The sequence below is a fragment of the Diabrotica undecimpunctata genome, chromosome 1 (genome assembly GCF_040954645.1).
Source record: "Diabrotica undecimpunctata isolate CICGRU chromosome 1, icDiaUnde3, whole genome shotgun sequence".
Classification (NCBI taxonomy): domain Eukaryota; kingdom Metazoa; phylum Arthropoda; class Insecta; order Coleoptera; family Chrysomelidae; genus Diabrotica; species Diabrotica undecimpunctata.
In genome coordinates, this window is record NC_092803.1 from 140,523,668 (window position 1) to 140,546,610 (window position 22,943).

Sequence of the window (22,943 nt, forward strand, 5' to 3'; positions counted from 1 at the left end):
AATAGTACGAGATTGGCATATTTAGTTCCTCTGAAAACTATTATTATCTCTTAGCAAATTGTTAGAGATAGGTAACACTTCTGGTTTATGTTTGATTAATATTTTAATCCGGTGGTATCTTATCTGGACCCGGTGCCTTTTTAGGTTTTAAAGCTTCTCCTGCCTCGTTTAATTCCTCCATTGTGAAATCTATTGGTGTCTCTTCTAACGTGTTCCACTTTATAATGAGAAGCAAACAGCTTATTGCCACCTCCCATCTTCTAGTTTTCACGAAACTATAAGGCATTTCCGTCTTTATTGATTTTTCGACTATTTTGAAGGTGTACCTTAGATCTCTTGTTCTAGTGCTTCGCATACAGTTTTGAATCTTTCTATTTTCTTTATAATTATTAGAATTAATTACAATTTTTGACGTGACAACGTCTTAAATTAGGTTGTGGCTCGGAGTCATTCATGAAAAAGTGTAACGCCCGCTCACGTCTGTTACGATGAGTCACCGAACGAGAGAGAGGCCCGCCGGACCGGCGAATGCCTTGCGTCTCTCTCCCAATCAAACATGATCGGTCCGCTGCGCGCGCAGCACTAGAGAATTAGGCGCGTTGAATCGGTGCGTGCTTGTGTCTCTGTCTTTCTCGAGAGTTCTTGGCGTTCAAGACACATTACAGCAGAAACACTTCCTTTCATTTCATATTTCTCCTATCATCGTCCTATCCTCAACAAAATCACTCAAATAGAAATTAGTTAAGTTTAAGTTTACATGTACAATGTTTTAATAAACAAAATATATTTCTATAGTTAAAATTTGTGCAATTCTTATTTTCATTCAATTCCTTGTTCCTATTGTGCAATTTAATAATATTCATATCAATAAATATTCTACCGAGAAAAAGACGTTGTCACGTAAAATCTTCGCCCGTAAAACCGACTTTACAGGCAACCAATTTTTTTTTTCTTTATTTCTTGGTTCTACCAGTATGACAGAGTATATTGTATTCCGTCCCTTTTACCAAATTCACTTTTCCTCACTACCACTACTAGTTTTATTGTATTTTGCAACTGCCCTATAGTTTCCATATCTTCTTCCTATAACTCTTTCATTCATTTTGAGCCTCCATCCAGTTTATTCCTTCTCTAATTCTACCTGTTTTTTTTTATGTTTTTATATTTACTTTGTATTTTACTTTAAATAGTTAGTTCTAACGATAAATGTTCACTGCGCGTCATTAAAAAGAAGCCACCTAAAATTTTGGGCATTTTTTAAAAACCTGCAAAAAATGGATTATCATTAGATGTTTGTTTAATGTTTAAGAATACGTTCCAAAGCAGTATGCAACCATTTCCTAAATAAAAAAAACTTATACTAAAATGATGATTTTAATGGAAAATTTTAAAAATTAACATTGTAAATTTTTTCTGTGTTTTTTATAAAAATTACAATAAAGTCGTGATTTTTAATATTCTGTATTGCCCCCTCTATTTTGAATTACACTCCTCATTCGAATTGGCATTGAATTGATTAAATTCTGGATGTTGTCTTGAGTAAGAAAAATATATGGAGGAGTCCAAGAACAGGGTTTGTGGCGTAGGCGCTACAACTTTGAGTTATATAGAAGAAGAAAATATATTAAACTAGCACGCCTTCGATGGGTAGGACATGTAATTAGGCGAGATGAAGATGCAACGATCAGAAAAAATTTTTTCGACCGAAGAGGACCAGTGGGATGAAGAGCCAGAGGAAGATCAAAACTTAGGTATCAAGATAACATAGAGGATGATCTAAATCCATCGGAGTTAAAGCATGGAGAAGAGTTGCCAGAGACAGGGGCGAATGGAAGATTGTTCTGAAGAAGGCTTTGGCTCATAACGAGCTGTAATGCCACTGATGATGATGATGATTTGAATGAAAAATTTTAAAAATTAACATTGTAAATTGTTTCTGTGTTAAAATTACAATAAAGTCGTGATTTTTAATATTCTGTATGGCCCCCTCTATTTTGAATTATACTCCTCATTCGAATTGGCATTAAATTGATTAAATATTCTGGATGTTGTCTTGAGTAAAACCTTCCCATTCTTCCATGAGCGCCAATCGAAGTTGCTCACGATTTATTGGAGCAAGTATTCTGTTTCTTACTTTTCGTTTGAGTTGATCTCAAATATGCTCAATCGGGTTCAAAACTGCTTAGTTTTTTGCCCACAAACCCAGCAAAAGGCATTGCATGCTCGTCTAGAATTTCGGTAATGTGACGGTGAGCATTCAACGCTGCTTTATTAATAAACACGAGATCAATACGGCCTTCGAATGAAATGTCTGTCAAAACTCTACAGAACCTTCTCCAAAAGTAACACGTGCTCGTCGAGCACAAGCAGCATATCGTTCACCACGTCTGCTGTACGTCTGGATTGTCTGTCTATCTGATCCATAAAGAACCATTCTGGACCCATCACTAAACAATAAATTTTTCCAATCTTCTATCGTCCAATGCTCGTGGTCTCTAGCAAACTCAAGTCGGCGTTGTCGATGTGCTGCTGTTAACAAACGTCCTGTTGCTGAGCAGCGAGCCTTAAACCAAATTCCCTCAACCTTCTTCTCACCGTAAAAGTGCTTAATGTCCACCCGTGATCATTTTGAAAACGGTTTTGGATTACTCTAGTCGTAAAGAACCGATTTTGCAAAGAAGTGCGTTGTAAAGAGAGGTCTTCTCTGGCCTTCGTGATTCTTCTCACGGCTGATCCTGGTCGTCGTTCGTGAGATCCAGCCCCTACGAATCTTTGGTATGTTTTTTGGACCATACAACGACTGACTCCAAGCTGTCTGGCCAGTTCTTTTTGACTGATTTCATTATCAATCAAAGTAACAATTTGAACAGATCTACCAAATCTCTAAGCCATAGTTTTAAATTTAAAAATTGCACTAGTTCACTCTTTGAACAACTGTACACTAATGAAAGATTTTTGAAAAACAGAACAGCCATATTGCAAGAAAAACAACGTACAAACAACACGTGCATTCTCCGAAGTCGTAAAACTGATTGAGGGGGCCTTGATACTGGCTCCCTATATTCGAGGGTTGGAAATCTTTTGATTCCAAGCCTTACTTCAAAGGACTTGTGAATGGATGTATCTCCATAGGTTTGGTTCTTCAGTTACCGTTGAAGGATAAGGATTGTTAATGTGAGCAAATATTGCTCCAGAGAAATAAAATCACCTTAAGTTTATCGACTTATAATTAACTTATTTTTAGAGTAGAGAGGTTCAAAACGACCGTAGCTGACAGTACAATATCAAATAATTCTTTCTTTATCACACGTAAAAGAGAAAACCGTATTTATGAGAAAATGCCCGATTTCGGCGTAGAGAAATATTTTATACGTGAATTGAGAGTGTTTTAAAATGCGATGCCTCAAGGGCGATCTGTGAGAACGAACTAATAAAATGATACTTGGTGCGTAAAAGTGTAGATTACCCCTCTTGTATTTAGGTGTGAAAACTATTTAAGAGGCTGTGGCGCCATTAAGTCGGGTATCCCGAGCAAACTTCATAAAGTGACTATTTTACTTATTCTACACTAAGAAAAGTATAAAGAACTATATTTTTATTTTATATTTTAAAATGATATGTTCATTTCTGGAACATAGACTGCCCGGGTTGAAGTATTTACTTCAAAACGAAAGAAAGAGTGATTTGAGAAAGTAAGCAAACTTAACTTAAATGTAATTTAAGAAATAACTATTCCTAAACTAGAGTAATACATATAAATGTGACAAAATTTAAAATTTTAATTTTCTACTTTGTCCACAGGAAGAGGACAGAGTTTTGTAATGGGTCTGTTAAAATATCCATCTCTAGTCTTTATTTTAACACTACGGACCTTATCGTCCTTACCAGTAAACAATTCAACAATTCTTGCCAATGGCCAGTGTAGGGGTGGAACTTTATCTTCCTTTAATAGAACTAAGTCGTTAACTTCAAGGTTCTTCTGTGGTGAATCAGCCATTAACTGTGTGGCTGTCTTTGCTTTAAATGTAAAACAATCGTGACATTTATTAATTATTCTTTTAGTTTCTTTGAGACCATTTAGACACCAATATCTTAAACGAAAATTGGAAAGAGTATTTTGAGGGCCTGCATGACATAATCTTATATTTTCTCTATGCAGCATTAATTTTACTATGTGATTATGAGAGGGTAGAAGTAATGGGTACTTCTGTTCATATGGGACGTCTGAGTACCTTAGACGACCACCTACACGAATCATTTGCTGATTATCTATGAATGGGTTGAGTTTTAAAATTGTTCTATTTGAAATTATCTCCTTATTTTCAAGATAAGAAAATTCTCGAAAAAAGTGTGCCTTTTGCAAAAGTTTTAATATTAAATTTTCAGCATTTTTTAATTCTGAAACAGAGAAGGGTCCAACATATTTTTCATTTGGAAACTTGAAATTGTGAATGTACCTGAGAATAAGTGCGATACTGCGTTGTAGTTTTGAGAAGTTTGAAAATTTGAGAGATAAATTTTCAATGAAACTTATTGGACTTTCTTGTGCTAGATGAACTATTTTCTTTTCCTCGGGTATTTTACTTACATTTGGTTTTGAATCATAAGAAGTTGTTAAATCTAAGTCATAATTAAGTAGAAATGAGGGACCTTGAAACCAAAATTTTGAGTTTAGAAGTTCAGGAGCAGACATGCCTCTTGACGCAATATCTGCGGGGTTTTGTTTTGACTTTATATATCGCCACATAAATTGTGGGTTTCCTTGTATTTCAGAAACTCTATTTGCAACAAACTGTGACCATCTCGAGCTATGTGAGCCTAACCAAGCAAGTACGATTTCTGAGTCCATCCAGCAGTTTATTGAGTCTATTTGAGTTAATTTATTATTTAGAATTTCAACTATTCTTTTAGTGAGTTTGCTGCATAAAACAGCACCCATAAGTTCTAACTTAGGTAAAGTTAATGTTTTTATTGGAGCTACCCTACTTTTAGAGGTGATGAGTGTGGAAGAGACATTTCTTGAGCTATAAGTAACTCTAATATATATGCAGCTGGCGTATGCCTTTTCACTAGCGTCGGAAAAAGCGTGGATTTGTATACTCCATACATAATTTTCAATAAAAAAAGGTCTGTGAATTTTTAAATGTTTTAGTGCTGAAATATGTTTGAGAAAATTTAACCATTCATTTAAGAGTGTAGAGTCTAAACTTTCATTCCACTGAATTTTTGAAAGCCAAATTTTTTGCATTATTATTTTTGCAGTTACTATTACAGGATTAATTAATCCCTTGGGGCCGAAAAAACTTGCGATTATCGAGAGCACTTGTCTCTTAGTGTAGGAATCTTTTATTTCGCTTTCTGGTACTGAAATAGAGAAACTATCTAATTTAGAGTCCCAACAAAGACCTAATATTTTATTAGAATGATTTTCTGGAGATATGACATACGTGGAGCCGGTTGAAAATTGTGAAATATTTTCTAAAAATTGTGGTGAATTTGAACACCATTTGTAAAGAGATATGCCTGCCTTTTGTAGCAGTGCAGTGATTTGCTCATGCGCAAGTGTGAGTGTTTCAATACTATTTGTACCATATAATATGTCATCAATATAGCAAAAATTAATGAGCATATCATGAGCGAGAGGATATTCTTCCTTATGCATGTTTGCGAGTTCAATTAAACATCGTGTGCTAAGGAAGGTAGCTGGTTTCGTTCCATAGGTAACCGTTTCCAATTGTATACATTTTAACGGCTCCGAGGGAGAGTTGCGCCACAAAATATTTAATAAGAAAGTTTGGTTGGGGTTTATTCTGATTTGTCTAAACATCTTTTGTGAATACATACTTGAAGAGTCTAAAGTTGACTAAAGTGTCAAATAGTTCTGGTTGTGTGGTATAACCCTTTAACATAATATCATTAAGGCTAAAACCAGAAGTGGTTTTCATGGATGCGTCAAAAACTACGCGCAAACGAGTTGTGAGAGAAGTGTCTTTTTCTACACTGTGGTGAGGCAAGAAATAATTGTTTTCTGAGTGTACATTCTGCAGAGACAACGGAACATATTTTGCATGTAATAATTCAACATACTCGTCTATAAAAGATTTATATTGTTTGTAAAGAGAATCATTTTTTGAGAATTTGTTCTCCAAATTTAGAAATCGCCTTCGCGCCATTTGGAAAGAGTCGCCCAATGTATTATTTTCATTAGGCGTGCATAGGGGTAAATCTACTTGGAACTGTCCATTCGGTAGGATTTGTGTTGTGGCTTTAAATATTTTCTCAGCCTTTTCATCATCAGGACTTAAATGCTTTATTTCGGGAACTTCTTCAATGTCCCAAAACCTTTGGAGAAGATTATTTATATTTTCTTCTTCAGTGTGAGATTGAACAAATAAAGAAATATGATTCGAGTGTGAATAGTTACAGTTTGAGTGAGAGTGCATCTTTTTCTTAGATGAAACTTGTGGAGATAAGTTACCGAACATGACATATCCTAAATGAGTGTTTTGAAGCACTGGAAGACCTGCTCCAATATGAATTAAACCATCCTTTAATAGATCACAGTAAATTTCTGCACCTAATAAGAGATCGATTCTCCCTGGGGAGGAGTAAGAGGGATCACTGAGCTTTATGCCAGCTGGTATTTTTATTTTGCTACGATCTAGAGGTACCTGAGGTATTTTACACGTAATATTATCCAAAACTGCACATGATACTTCAAATTTCATATCATTGTTTTTGTATGGGAAAAATTCAATGTTTACCATTTCATTTGAGATGGAACAATTTTGAGAGATTGTGGAAATTTGTAATCTTTTATTAGTGGTAGAGTACCTAATTTAGTTTATTTACTAAATCTTTTGTTGCAAAGCTCGATTGAGATCCATTATCGAGAAGACATCTTGCGTGTACAGGCTGTCCACTTTTAGAGTAAATTGTTACCAGCGCTGTGGCTAGCAAAACTTCGTTTTTTGGATTGAAAGTGGAGAGAGAAGAGATGCAAGATGAATTTTGACTTTGTGTGTCTGAGAGTAGACAATATTCATTTGTCTGAGTGCTTAAGTGAGTAGAAGTGTTTGGTGATTCATTATATGAATGTGGAGAATTAATTCTTTGAGTAACTTGGCATTATTACTCCTTTGAGGAACATGAAAATGACTTTGAGAAATATGTGGTGCACTATGGCGAGTTTGTGAATCACCCTGTATACTTGCGGACGATTGAGAGGTTTGTGGTGCATTTAAGCGTGATTGTTGCCTATTGGCGTGACTTTGATTACCATCATGTGAATTTGAAGCACTCTGATTGCTTCGAGTGGGAGAGAATAAATTATTTTCATGAGTGTGAGAAAAATTATTTTCTTCATGCAGAAGTGTATTGTGCTTTTTATTGCAAATTTTACATGTGTATTTAGAGATGCATTTATCAGTAAAATGCTTAGTGCCAAAACAGTTTCTGCAAAGCTGTGCTTGCTTTACAAAATTAAACCTTTCTCGAGAATTTGTTTCTTTAAATAAGTTACACTGATATATTTTATGACCAGTTTGTTTACAAAATATGCAATTTTCATAGCTAGATTTATTATTATTTATAGTGGAAATATGAGTAGTTTTTTGAGTGACTTTATTATTAAACTTTGACTGAGTTTCAGTGTAATTAAGTTTCTCTAAAACATTACATCTTTTTTCTAGGAATTCAAAAAATTGTTTGAGTGTTGGAACATTCTTAGAACCTACTTCATATTCAAAAGCCTTGTAAGAAGCAAAATCTATTTTTTCTAAAAATATTTCTATTAAAAGGAGGTCCCAATGTTCAATTGAAACTTCGAGATTACTAAGAGCTTGAAGCGTTTGCTTCGTGTGTACAAGAAAATCTCTTAGTACCTGAGGAGTGCATTTAACTAGAGATTGAGACTTTAACAGCCTTTTTATAAGAGTACTAATCACTCGTGATTTGTCACCATATCTTTCTTTTAGGGTTTTTATAGCGATAGCAAAATTTGCATCTACTACTTCGATACTGCTAATTAAGTTTAAAGGTTCTCCTTTGAGGAAGGATTTTAAATATATAAACTTTTGTAGATTATTTAAACTTGAATTGTTTGTGATCAGAGTTTCAAATAGTTGAAAGAATTCATTGAATTCTGAGAAATTTCTAGTAAAGGTTTTCATGCTAATTTCAGGCAGCCTCGCACTGGAAACAGCATTATTATTTGAGCTAGGTACTTTATTTTCTGTTAAATTTAATTCTATTATTTTTCTTTGTAAACCTTTGAGTGTGTTGAAGTATTTTTCTTCAACATTTGCTCGATCAGCTGATTGTTGGTCGCTGTCATCAGTCTGTTCGATTTCTAATTGAATTTGTTCATATTGTGTGAAAAAATTAAAAAGTTTTTCTTTCCTATTTTCAAAATCAAGTATTTCGTTTTCTGTGTCTTTATTGGCTATAAACCATTCTGAGATACGTGTAATTGATGCTTTAAGTGATTTGCGCTTTTTCTTTAAAGCTTCCATTTTTTATTTAAAAGTGAATTTATTTGCAAATATATGCTGAGCGAGAAATAAGAGTGAATGATTTTGTTTAGTGTAAATGTCTTTTTCAACTAAGACGCGATTTTAATTTTAATAGAGTATTTTTACTAGAGTGATAAATAAATATTATTCTTGAGTGCGGGCTGTGAGACAATCTGTATAATAAATAATTGTCAGCTATCTTTAGCGATATTGAGAAGAAAGATCTGTTGTCAAATCAAAGCCATTAGTTAATATAAATATTAATAAACAAATAAAAATCGAGACAAATATCTACCAAATATAAATGTGTACATGCAGTGACTATAGAAATATATAGAAAGAGTTTTAACCTCACCAAATGTTTTTCAAGTATCCAATTTAATTACCGCTGTCGCTTACCAGCACATAACGCACTTTTCACAAAACACACGTGTCTAATCTTGAACGAAGGTCAACTTGTGCAATCTTTCTTCTAGGGACGAGAAACCATTATTCTTTCTTCCTGTTGCTCTCCGGCGTGTGTAATCCTTTTCTTTCTTCGGTCCTGTTTCATCAAATAATCTGTGCTCGATAGGACCACGAATGAGTGGGAGCCTTGTAACTGGCTCCCTATCTGAGAGGGTTGGAAATCTTTTGATTCCAAGCCTTACTTCAAAGGACTTGTGAATGGATGTATCTCCATAGGTTTGGTTCTTCAGTGACCGTTGAAGGATAAGGATTGTTAATGTGAGCAAATATTGCTCCAGAGAAATAAAATCACCTTAAGTTTATCGACTTATAATTAACTTATTTTTAGAGTAGAGAGGTTCAAAACGACCGTAGCTGACAGTACAATATCAAATAATTCTTTCTTTATCACACGTAAAAGAGAAAACCGTATTTATGAGAAAAATGCCCGATTTCGGCGTAGAGAAATATTTTATACGTGAATTGAGAGTGTTTTAAAATGCGATGCCTCAAGGGCGATCTGTGAGAACGAACTAATAAAATAATACTTGGTGCGTAAAAGTGTAGATTACCCCTCTTGTATTTAGGTGTGAAAACTATTTAAGAGGCTGTGGCGCCATTAAGTCGGGTATCCCGAGCAAACTTCATAAAGTGACTATTTTACTTATTCTACACTAAGAAAAGTGTAAAGAACTATATTTTTATTTTATATTTTAAAATGATATGTTCATTTCTGGAACACTGATATCAATTTTGCGAATTTGTTGCCCTTAATTGACCTGTCGGCATTCAGTAGCGGTGCATAAAAGTGTTTCTGCATTGTTGGAGTTTATTTACAATACAATAAATTTCATAAACTTAAAATTATTGAAAAATTGTTATAAAATTCTAGGTGGCCTCTTTTTAATAAAGCGCAGTGTAGCTACAACGAAACAGAGAACTGCAAGAATATTTGCATAAATCAAACCCAAAAATTATCATGTTTGGAAGAATGAAAGCAGTATACTATTTACTAATATTTATTATTAGCACTCTTTATACTAAGAGTTAGGTTGGCGAGGTGCTATGTTTTTTCGACCTTATTTGATGGAATGGAATCTTGGACCTTGAATGCTACATCAATGAAAAAACTGGAATCATTTGAGCTGTGGGTGTACAGAAGAATTCTGAAAATATCATGGACAGAACACGTCACAAACAAAGAGGTTCTGAGAAGGATGAACAAAGAAATGGAAATTTTAAATTCAATAAAAACAAAAAAATTGGAATGTCTCGGACATATTACACGTGGAGAGAATTACACCTTGCTCCAACTGATCATGCAGGGAAAGATCCAAGGAAAGAGAAGCATAGGGAGGCGTAGAATGTCATGGCTGCGCAACCTGAGAGAGTGGTACGGATGTACATCAAATGAACTTTTCAGAGCAGCCGTCTCAAAAGTTCGAATAGCTATGATGATTGCCGACCTCCGCCGCGGAGATGGCACTTGAAGAAGAAGAAGAAGATTATTAGCAATTATTAATTATCATCTTCTCAATTTAATGGACAGAATGAAAACTCGTAATTAAACAGAAAACGTATGACACAGTGATGAAAATGAACCACCGGAATTGTGAATTGACGAATGGTAATACTATTTATATCTAAATTAATGCTAATTTACAAAAAAAGAGCGTTGTTTATTCATAGAGCATATTTTACCATGAAAATAGTTTTATAGATGTTATTTGGCTTTTGGAAAACAAATGTTAAATATTATTTAAATTTGCATGTCTTATCATTATAACTTATATATTTTTAAACAGTTTTAACCTTTCGATACTAGGTACTCGGAAATAAAAAAAACATAATATCGATTTAAGTGGAAAGCGTATCAGTATATTTAAAAACAAAAACTTGATTTAGAAACATTATTCCTCTTCTTACATTCTTAACATCTTTTTTAAGGAATATTAAAGAAACATTTAATAAGGAATGTGTAATTTAGCATAAACCTATTTACTTTTTTGGAAACAGTAGAAAAATCACAGGAAACAAGCTGAGAGACGGAATAAACAGTAACGAGATCAGAACAAAATGAAATGTACAGGGAATAAACGAGTGGGCACTGAATAGATAAATAGAAGTAACGAATGGAACAAGCACATCAGTAGAATGGCGGACACTAGAGTCGTTAAAATAGCAAGGGACAAATCACCATCTGATTTGAAGATAAAGAAGAATGACTCTTAATGATTAGGTTGGTACTTATGCCAGCCAAACATGAACCCTCTCGCCTCCCAATCAATACTCCCAGACGCTTACTGTTTTACCGTGGCGGAATTACTACTTCGTGCAAATGTACTGGATAATAAGATATTCACCCTGCGTCTATGTCACATGACATTTACGGTGTCTTCTTGAAGTCTTATTGTATGTATTCGAACGTTAAGTCACCTCTTTGGATGAATTCCTCTGCAAGAACTCGATCTATGATGATGATGTGTGGATTAATTCGTATTCCGGTTTTTTGGATCGTTTTGTTACTTATTTTTTTTTGTGGCTTTGTTCTGTTTTTTATGTTTTTGCGATTTTGTCGGATTTTAATAACTTTTTTTAGTTTTTGAAGGTTTAGCTCCTTTAATACCTATGTGGAATGTCCGGACGTCCATCGTTTTAAGTACTTTTGCCGGCTTGGTGTTCCTTAAGAATCACCAGTTACGAATTTGGGTACCTACTTTTTCTGCTAGGCATTTGATCTGAAGGCGTTTGGATCTTTTATCTGTTTGTTTTATAACTGTAACCCTACGCTGCTGACGCATTATGTTAGTATAGCTTTATCAGTGTGGCTTTGGTTTTAAATGATAGTTTACTTCTCCTTCCAATTAATCTTCCGAGCTTGACTTGGATGTGTTTTGCCTTGTTTATAGTGTTAATATTGTTCTAAAGCTATTTTCTTGTAGCATGTTAAAGTAATTACTATTTAAGTGGGAATAAGCCACAATTGTGGCTTATTCCTTTCCATTAAATAGTAATTTATAGTGTAAGCTTCGAGGTGTGAATAGTAATCCCTTATTTAGCATGATTCTCAGATAATTTAACTTCATTGGTCAATTTAGTTTATGAGTCCAAAATTTCTTTGGTATTACCTGGATACTTTCTTTTTTTTTTAGCATTATAAGCTGGGATTTAATGCAATTTTCCACTGTATGCACCAATTTTCTAGCTAATGTAGATCATGTAAATATCTAACCGCTTTGTCTGGTTGAATGCTTCTAGCTGTTATTACTGTGTCGTTAGTGTATAGCTTGCCTTGTATTTGGAGTATCTGCTATATAGTGTGCACTATTAATGACAATAGTGTCCCTTGAAATACTCCTGCTTCAGGATCCGACTTTTGATAGTTTTTATTTTATTTGGACCCTAAATTTCCTGTCTACTAAATAAGGAACTGTCAGTTTAGTCAATAATTTTCTATATCTGTAGTGGATATCTGTAGTGGATATGTTATATCATATGTGGATCATATATATATATATATATATATATATATATATATATATATATATATATATATATATATATATATATATATATATATTGTTATGATATGTAAAATCGAGAAAAATATTGGGTTGATTAAAATATTTCAAAGTTCAAAAACATTAAAATAATTCAGATAAGTAAGATAATAAACAACAAACATTTCAAAGAAGGAAAGTTATTAAATTCTTGGATTACCTGTACTAAACAAAATGTAAGCTATACATAAATTATTTCTTTGTTATACTTGAGTGACCCGCATAAGTTTAAGTGAAAGCCAAAGACAATTGAACGGGGTTTTTCAAAATACATTAATGCAGTGATTAAAGACAATAGAAGGGATTATAGAAAGAGGTTTTTGTTAGTTTTTAAGAATTATAGAAAAATATTATTTGTAAATAAGTTTTAGGAAATTTTATAATTATAGGTAAAAATTTGTTTGTTATCGAAATGAAAAAATGGGGGAATTGTGACGAGTTTGGATTGGCGGAGATTGAAAAAGGTGGGATAAGTATGTAGGAAAAAGTTTAGCGAGATTGAGGTGAACGAAAGGAGAAGCAGTTGGTTTCCAAGTCTGTAAGACGAACAGTGATTGTTCTCTGGCGGTTCCTGAAATGTAGCAAGCAGTAGTGTTGAATGTTAGTGAGTTTTTGTGGAGTTAGTGTATCTGACAGAAGCTGAAGCAGCAAAATATTGTAAGTCATATTTTCCTACTTATATTCCAAGAGTCACTGTTCAGGCCGACGAGAGATTCAGTTTATCGTAAAGAGAAGATATTCCAAGAGTCAATTTTTCACTCGGGCCAACGAGAGATTCAGTTTATCGAGAGGAGAAAGGCTATCATAATTTTAATGATGTTTGCTTTTGAAGGAGATCATTAAGGACGATATACTTGCAACAATCTGTTGCAAGATTGCTGATTACATAGGGAGCGGTTGAGAGGAGATAATACAGTCTACAAGGAACAAGGATTTGGACCACTCATCATCAGAGAGAGATATTTTTGTTTTCTGCAGTTTTTTTCCTTTTATTGATAACACAATTTTTACACGTAATTTAGAAAGGATATAAATATTTTGATTAGGAGAGTTAGAATAGTTTGGGATTTTGAGTTTTCAATTAATATTGTTTGTACCATTAATTTTGATTGTTCACGTACGGAGAACAAAATTTTGAGAATCCTTATATGAGATTTGTTTATTGAAAACTTTTGAGTGTGAATTATTTCATTATTTTTATTTCAATATATAGTGTTAGATCATATGTGTTTTTTATTATTCCGGTATTCTCTGGACCTTACCTTTCACATGTAATAGCATAGATATTGAAGCACGAATTTAACCCTGAGATAAAAGAATTAAAAATTGTGATAGAGTCATAATCATATCATTTAAATAATTTTAATTAATCAAAAAAATTAATTCTAATATGCTAATATACTAATTAGCTAATTATTGCTTGGCGCACCAAGACTTTAAATATCACAATAATATATATATATATATATATATATATATATATATATATATATATATATATATATATATATAATTAAGGATCACTCGAAGAGTGGTGGGTTTTTCGGTCAAAAGGTGGAGAAAAAAAGACAAAGAAGGTGGCTACTTCATCTATTTATTCGAAGACATATTATACATATATATATATATATATATATATATATATATATATATATATATATATATATACATATATATACATATATAGGTATATATATATATATATATATATATATATATATATATATATATATGAGACAACGATGTAATACTCTATCGAAAGCTTTGGAGAAATATGAAATTTTAGGAGTGGACAGAAAATGGCTGAATAAGAAGTCGTTGTATTTGCATAGAGTTTTGAATTCAAATTGCGCTTCCAAAAGACTCCTAGTATTTCTGTCTTCCCTTTTAATCTACTTAGTTTTACGCGTTTAGCCATTTAGCTTATAGCTAATAGCAGGCTAATTATTGGTCTATCATTTTGTCAAAAAATGTTTTTTTAAGGTTTCGGAATCATTATAACATTATTGGATATATTGGCATTACATCGATATTGGAACGTTATAAATCTTAACATAATGTTGATTAGAAGTGTTAAGTATACTACTGCGTTTGTTGAGATATTCTTCAGGTTTCTGTTTATTATTTGATCTAGTCTTGGTTCTTTTCTCGTTGATTAGCTATGAATGATTTCCTTGATGAAAGATCTCTTCAAATCTAAGCAGGATTTTCCATGTCTAAATACACTTTGTTTTTTCTGCGTCCTGTGTTTCTTGCTCGATTCGCATTTTCAGGATACAGTAGAATAATAATACTGCTATAATATTGCAGTCAATGTTATTTCCCTATTTATTTATGGGACATGGAGGCTAATCTTCACTCATTTGGGACATTTTCTTTTTCTACAAATTCATTAAATAACTCATTTAATTTTTCAATACCTGTTATAGAAAATAGTTTAATCGGTGAATCTCCAGAATACGTTTCAGAGCTGCTATTATTTAATCTACCGTAATGGGCACCTGATTATTCTCTTCTCCAGTGTAGTATCAACCTTCCGTAACAACTTTCTGTTGTATGCATCAGAATGGTTCTGATTCAACGAAAGGAGTACTTACCCCTTTGTTAAAAAGACTGCAAATCTCGTACAAGACTTGCAATTATTTTATACTTTGGCATCCATAACGAAGTTATTTTGTTGTGCCTCGCCAGTTCACTAAGTAACTGTTTCTAGTTCTACGCTGTTACGAACTCAAATTGTAGGCATGTGAATGTTTAGTGCAGCTTGGCTGTCAGAAGCAATAAACATTTTGGTCCAATTGTAATATTGTGATTGTTATAAAAAACATATAGTAATATATTGCTGATAATTTCGTTTGTAATATTCTAAGTAGTTCTGCACTACTGCATTTAAGTGTTCCCACATTTCGCTTTCCTCGAAGCTTTTGCAGATTCATTTCCTATTCTTTTAGTAACTTCAGCGTTTGACATTGAACAATTAATCTCTACTCCTATTCATTCATATGTGTTTGTTTCCATCGGAATAAGTGAGGTCATCGTTTATGATTTGAGTGATTTCGTTTAGTATTAACTCGCACTTTTCGTCTTTTTAATCTTAAATAAACATCCAGACCATGCTTGCAAAAATTATTTTTTTCTTTCTGCATTGTAGTTCGATTTGCAAGTGCTTGTGCTGAAAAAGTAGAGCGATTTTCGTCATATTTCGTAAAAACGAACCATATCGCTAATCCATTCTTTTCATTCCCTTTTTTAGCTATTTTATGGCAAGATTGTATACTCAAATATTCGAACTCTTATTACTTGTCCTACTATATTGTTGTTAATTATCAGTTATCTTCATATTTTCTATTACCCGACATTGTTTTATTTATTAAAGATTCTACTCTTATCCCTCTTGAAGTGGATTCATATTAAATATTATTAAAAAAAAGATAGTGCCAACTTTGTCGATTTTATATTCTAATACAGCAAACCTACAACTTCCGGAAAATGTCCAGCAGCATAATCTGACCGTATGCTATCGGACTTCTTTTTATGGAGATAAACAACTAGAGACCACTAAATTTATTCAACTTATGGGTATTAAATTTAGAGATAAAATTGTTACGCCTTAATACATTTGGCTATTCCACACTGTCTGTGTGCATGTATGTGTGTACTTACCTAATGCAGTATCTCCATCCAAAATCCAATCAGCACTGCTTCCTAGTACACCATGTTGTAACAGTACTGGTTGTTGCCCTTTTTTTCCATTTTTGGAACCTACTATACGATGTAATGTTAGTAAGTATCCATCACTAGTAGTGACGATGTGAGTTTCTACCGGATATCCATGCCTAGCAATAATTTGAGGAACATCTGAAACATATTAATTACTTTTATAATGCATTGTTTGTCATAAAAGTATAATTTGTATTACTACTACAGGATTCTATACTATACTAGTACTGTCTATGACCGAAGCCGTTGAAAAAAAAAACTTATTGGCGATCCAAAATTTACCGCTAGAATTGGTCGGCTCGATAAATTCAAGTTTCACCATGACATCCATCAGTGGAGAAAATTAAAGTGCAAACAGTTCAGTCATTGATTAGTTAAGGGAATAGTTAAAGAAAAAACTCTTAGTTAAACTTTGTTAGCGTATAAATAAGTGTATAACTGTCATGACACCGAACTCAACTAGACGACTTTGCTATAGAAGACATTAGCATCACAATCTAACAAAATTATCCCAGGTTCATAAAACGTTCAAAAAGATCGAATCACGGGAATTATTTTACATAAATGCTACTGGCAACTAGAGATTGTAGTAATCGGAACATTACAAAACCCAGTTCATTAAAATGTAATCCTCTTCCTGTCAAATATTACGCTCAAGAGCGGTTTTATGGATCAAACTACTTTTTGTGATTTTCTGTTTGTGATGGTTTCACAAACAATTTGTGTGTCAAGTTTTACCACATTTGACCGAAATAAACTTTTCACAGACAGCATTACTGCTTATGGATAATTCATAAGACCACTGCAATTGTAAGATATGAAGTGATAATGGTCAAATAACGTGCTTCTTTCTTTCACTAAAGTTTAGTTGCATTGGTTCGATTGGTTCGGTTTAAATTAATTAAAAAACGCAAGATTGGTTACCTTGGGCACATATTGAGAGGAGCAAAATATGAAATACCACAGTTAATCCTACAAGGGAAGATCGAAGGTAGGAGAGGAGCCGGCCGCAAACAATTATCCTGGTTAAGAAATATTAAAGAATGGACAGGAATACGCAATACAGGCGAGCTGTGTCACGCCGCCAAGAACAGAATTCTAGTAATGAGATAGTCGCCTACGCACTATGGTGTATGGCATGTTAAGAAGAAGAAGGTTCGATTCCTGGCTCAGGACAGAAAAACCAAATGGTTAACGTAGTAATTTAAAATTCTAAATAAATCTGCTACTTAGACTAAAAATACACTGGTGTCTGACCGAGCTAGAGAAGAGGTACGCAAAAGATAAGAGCTTGCGTTTAGGTGATACTCCTCCATAGATCCCTACGGTATGGGCGTTTACACCTAGTAAGTGGATCTATATATATATATATATATATATATATATATATATATATATATATATATATATATATATATATATATATAAGTAGTTAATTAATGACTGCAACCTCAAAATAAAACTTTATTTTATATATACATATATATATATATATATATATATATATATTTATATATATATATATATATATATATATATATATATATATATATATATACACTTGCGATCATAAAATCCGGGTCACCTTGAAAATCACCGATATTTCATTTTTAACGAGCTTTATCGTAAATAATAATAACACGAATACAAACTAATGCATGTTTCTCAGAATTCTTGCGGTTTCCTTTGTAACAAAGAATTCCAATAGTGCCGATTTCGCGGTAAAGTGCACTCTTCCCAAAATGAACGCTACCTGTAACTCTGCTTGTTTTAAATGTCTCGTTTGTACTTCGACTTTCTGTTCAAATGCAACGGACAAACGTTTATTATTGCCATTATTAGTGTTTATTAGTGCCATTATTAGTGTTTATTTTTTGACAAAAATGCCTTTGAGTGTTGTTGAAACGGCACAAATTGTTGCACTTGTGGAAGACGGTCACACTCAACGGCAAGTCGCAAGAACTGTTGGCGTAAGCCTTTCTACGGTTCAACGAGTGCTTCAACGCTTTCAGAAGGCAAGTTTGCTAACTAGGCGACCTGGCTCTGAACGAAGAAGAACGCCCAAGGCACTAGATGACCGTTTCCTTGTGTTTCAGGCTTTACGAAACCGGACCTCAACTGCGGTTATGCATCAAAATCGTCTAGAGGAAGTACGAAATAGCAATTTTAGTGTTGCAACAGTCAGAAGAAGACTTCGTTCTTCTTGACTATCTTCTCGGGTAATGGCTAGAGGACCGCCACTTCGCCGGGTGCCTCGAGTTGAACGACTAGCTTTTCCTCGACAATACGCGCATTGGCGAATTAACGATTGTAGCAAAGTGTTATTCTCAGATGAATTCCGTTTCTGCCTAACTGGATCCGATGGACGTGTAAGAGTTTGGAGGACAACCGGTGAATGATTTTCACAAGCTTGCATTGCTCCAAGAATGCCATTTGGTGGAGACTAGGTCATGGCTTGGGGAGGTATATCTTCCGACTTCCACACAGAGTTACCCTTCATCGAAAATGGGCCCTAACTGCACGAAGGTACATTACGGAGATTCCGGAAGAACATGTTATGCCCAACATGGCAGGGCTTGGAGAAAATGCCGTTTTTGTGCAGGACAACGTGCGACCGCACGTTGCCAGGATCAGTATGTAATACTTGGACGAAGTTGGAATTACCAGCCAGCTAGGTCTCCGGACCTAAATCCCATCGAACATCTCTGGGACGATTTGAAAAAACGTATTCAAACCCATACACCTCCTCCTAACAACGGACAGGAGCTTAAGGATCTGTTAGTGAGAGAGTGGAATAACATACCACAACATGTAATCCGGAGAAAAATTGAGAGTATGCCCCGTCGTCTGCAAGAGGTTATTAGAGCAAGGGGAGGTAATACACGATATTGGTCATTGAAATTTCACTGATTTTTTACCACGTTCCGTATTTTCCATTTTTTTTCGTATGTCTGTTTTATCAACAGTTTGATTTGTTTTTTGTTTTCTTCAATAAAAACAATAAAAAACCATTTTTTTTCTTTCAAAACAAACATTGATGACAAATAAAAAATACATTAGCCAAAAAAAGGTAATTACTGCACCAGAGGCAAAAATATTTAAGAAACTTGAAATTTTTAAGATGACCCGGATTTTATGATCGCGAGTGTATATGAAAATTACTAACTTCTCGAAAAGAACCGCGTTGAGAATTTGAAACTCGACATTTTGGCACCCATTTTGGAGTCATTATCAAGAGAGATACGGTTCCGTTTAAGTTTGGGGTCTCAGTCTGCCTATTCCCCTCATTCGTGACGTGCCAATATCTTGTTCTGTAAAAAAAAAAACAAAAACTGTCAAACGGCACTGAGGTCTCAATCTGCTTACTCCTCAGTGTCAGGTGATGACACTGATGGAATCTATCTATCTAAATGTAAAAGTAGGCAAAGAAGTACGTAATGCTGGTGGTAGGAAGGCATATCCATGTGGTAACCTGGAAATCAAACGACGGAAGAAGAAATAATAAAATAGATCATATATTGATTGACGGGAGGCATGCTAGCAGCGTAATATGCGTAAGATGTATGAGAGGACCATATAGTACAGATACAGAACATTTTCTTATGAACGCCAAGCTCAGAATTCGAATATGAAGTCAAGCAATAGATAAGCAGATGAAAATTGAAAGATGGAATGTAGCAAAACTGAAAGAAAAGATAGAAAGACAATACCAGCTAGAAATAAGAAATAGATATCAGTTTTGATATAACAAAAATATAACAAAGATATAACAAAATATTGGATTATCTATCGAACCTCCCAGATGAAAAACGTGTACAATATAACAGGGAGAAAGCCGCAGCTAGAAAAACATTAAGAAAAAAAGGGACAATACTTGCAACAATAAATTGAAAAGGTACAAAGAGAGCATAGAAAGAATTAAAATAAAACATTCTACAGGTAAGTAGGACAACACAAGAGAGGCTCGAATCTAAGGACAGCCAACTTAAGAGAGATAAAAATGAAGAATTTCTCAACGCCGAAAATAAAATGATCGGAAGATGGGCTGAATATTTTAAAGAATTCCAGACTATTAAAAGAGTCACTGAAAACACTAAAAACGACAAATCCTTAAGTCTAGACAATATTGAGGCAGAACTAATTAAAAAAGGCCTTCACGAACTTCCTTCCGCAAAGTGATATTAAAGGCCTGAGAATAAGACAAAACAATACATAAGAAAGGAAAAAAGAATTCATGTAGGAAGTACAGGAATTACCCTAATTATATATAGAATATATTTTACAATATTGGCTTTGATTCTTCTAAAAAGATACTATCCTACGCAAAATAAATGGTGACAATTAATGTGACTTGACTTGAAAGGTATATAATTGACCAAATATTTACTAACCCATTAATGCTTAAAAAGTATTAAAGGTATAATTAACACGTACAGCAGATTTTTATAGACTAGAACGCAATAGTTGAGTTGTGGGTACCTAAAAACCAGCTGCGGTAATGTGAATGTGTGTAAATAACTCTTTTACACAAGTTAGATTAAGACTCAAAGGTAAATGGGAAATGCATTGTTTCTATTGATATTTAACCTAGCATTTGAATATACCATGAGAAAAATTTATCATAAGATTAAACCCGACATAGCTGTTAGGGGATTAAAGATTGTTCTAGCCTTTTCTTTGTCCATGATGTAGATGCGATAGAATAGTCAACAGTAGAAGTTAAGGATATTTTCTAAAGTTTTGAAGAAGGTGCTTTAAACATATGTTTAAATATACATGAAGATAAAATAAAATACAAGGTCGTTACAAAGAAAGGTCAACAGCGAATAAGGCACAATATTACTACAAATACCCAAGAGCAACAATTACCAACGACAACAAAGTAGAATGGGAAACTGAAATAGTCAAAACTTTTCGCACGGGGTACCAAAATAAAAATCTACAAGACCATAACGACTAATAGTCACGTACAGAAGCGAAACATAGGCACTAATACAAAGCTAAATTATTAAATGACTGGTATAGCAACGTAAAAACTTCGCCTCTGACAGGTGCTGGGTGGACTAAGTAGCTCAGTAACTACCAGTGCCGGTCCCAAGCCCGAATAAAGAAGGAGAGTTGGACGACAGACTAGTAACCTATCCCCAGAAAAATATCAATACTACGAAACCCCAAAACAAGGTTAATGCAACGGAACATGGATTTCTCTTGTGGGGCTTAAAACGTTAGAACTTTGAATAGACCCGGAGCGTTGAGCGCCTTGCTCAATGAATTTAAAAGATACAAGATTGGTGTGACAGCCATTCAGAAAACAAGATGGCTAGGGAAGGATATCTGGGACACAAAAATACACACCATCTAGTCAAGTATCTTATATGCAGGAAATTAAGAATTTGTGTTATAGTTAATAATAAACTAAAATACCTCATAATAGACCTCATAACAGATAATGGAGTAGGCGTAATCGTGTCCCCATCTCAGTAAAAGCATACACTCCCGTCTCAGACAGAATGTCACTCCTTCAGCTGAAAGCATATCCACTCGATCTAAATATCATACAAGTATACGCGCCAGCAGCAGACAAAGATGACGAGATTGTGGAAGAATTTTACCAATAACTGGAGACCCTGATGAGAATGACCAAGAAAAGCGAAGTAACATTAATAATGGGCGACTTCAATGCAAAGGTCGGCAGAGGTAAGGTGTCAAACGTTGTGGGCGGTCACGGATTAGGAACTAGAAACGAGAGAGGGGAACGTCTCATACGCTTCTGTCGAGAACAAAAACTATTGATAACTAATACTTTTTTAAACTGCCCGAGCAGACTCGAAAGAAACAAATGTAAGAAACCAGATCAACTTCATTGCCATACCAGAAAGATTCAGAAACTCAATCACATCAGTGAAAACCTATCCCGGGGCTGACGCTCAATCGAATCACAACCCAGTGGTGGGTAAACTGGGAATCAAACTAAAACGTATAGAAGGGAAGCCTAACAAAACCAAGATAAACATTAGGAAATTAAAGGATCCCAACATTAAACAACAAGTACAGGAATCCTTAAGAAGAAACATTGGAAACTTGAGTGAACCCGCACAAGACGCAGTTGCTAAATGGAAAGAAATAAAAAGAGCTGTTGAAATGACAAACAAGACACTTCTGTTACAGGAGCGCGTAAAGAAGAAAGAATGGATGACGGATGAAATCCTTGATATGTTGAAAAAAAGAAGACAACACAAATGCAAAAATCAAGTGAAGTATCAAGAAACAAGTCACAATATAAAAACAAAGATAAAGGAAGCGAAGGAACGCTGGCTGGAGGAGAAATGCGATGAAATCGAAGAGTGCGACAGAAGATATGACTACCACAACATGCACAAAAAGATCAAAGAATTAACAACTAAAAAGAAAACCAATAATCCCCACCCGACACTAATAGACGCAGACGGTAACCTTATATCAGACGACTTGAAGCTCATTGACACATGGAAAGATTATGTAGAACGACTTTTTAACGATAAACGCAGAGCGACAGTGGACCAAGATGACGACATGACTGGACCCGAAATACTAAGGTATGAAGTGGAAAAAGCCATTTCATCACTAAAAAACGACAAAACACCAGGTCCCGACAACATACAGGGCGAGATCATAAAACTCCTATGCGAAACGGATGACCACTTCCTCGATTTTCTGACAGGCC

General features: G+C 34.2%; 1 protein-coding gene across 1 annotated transcript in view; it reads right to left on the reverse strand.

Annotated features, from left to right (window-relative positions):
• LOC140435540 (lipase 3-like) overlaps nucleotides 1–22,943 on the reverse strand; it is a 30,367-nt gene that overhangs the window by 3,015 nt on the left and 4,409 nt on the right. Inside the window, exon 2 of the mRNA XM_072524289.1 lies at nucleotides 16,184–16,378. Coding sequence (XP_072380390.1) covers nucleotides 16,184–16,378 — 195 coding nt within the window. The remainder of the gene's footprint in view (nucleotides 1–16,183; nucleotides 16,379–22,943) is intronic.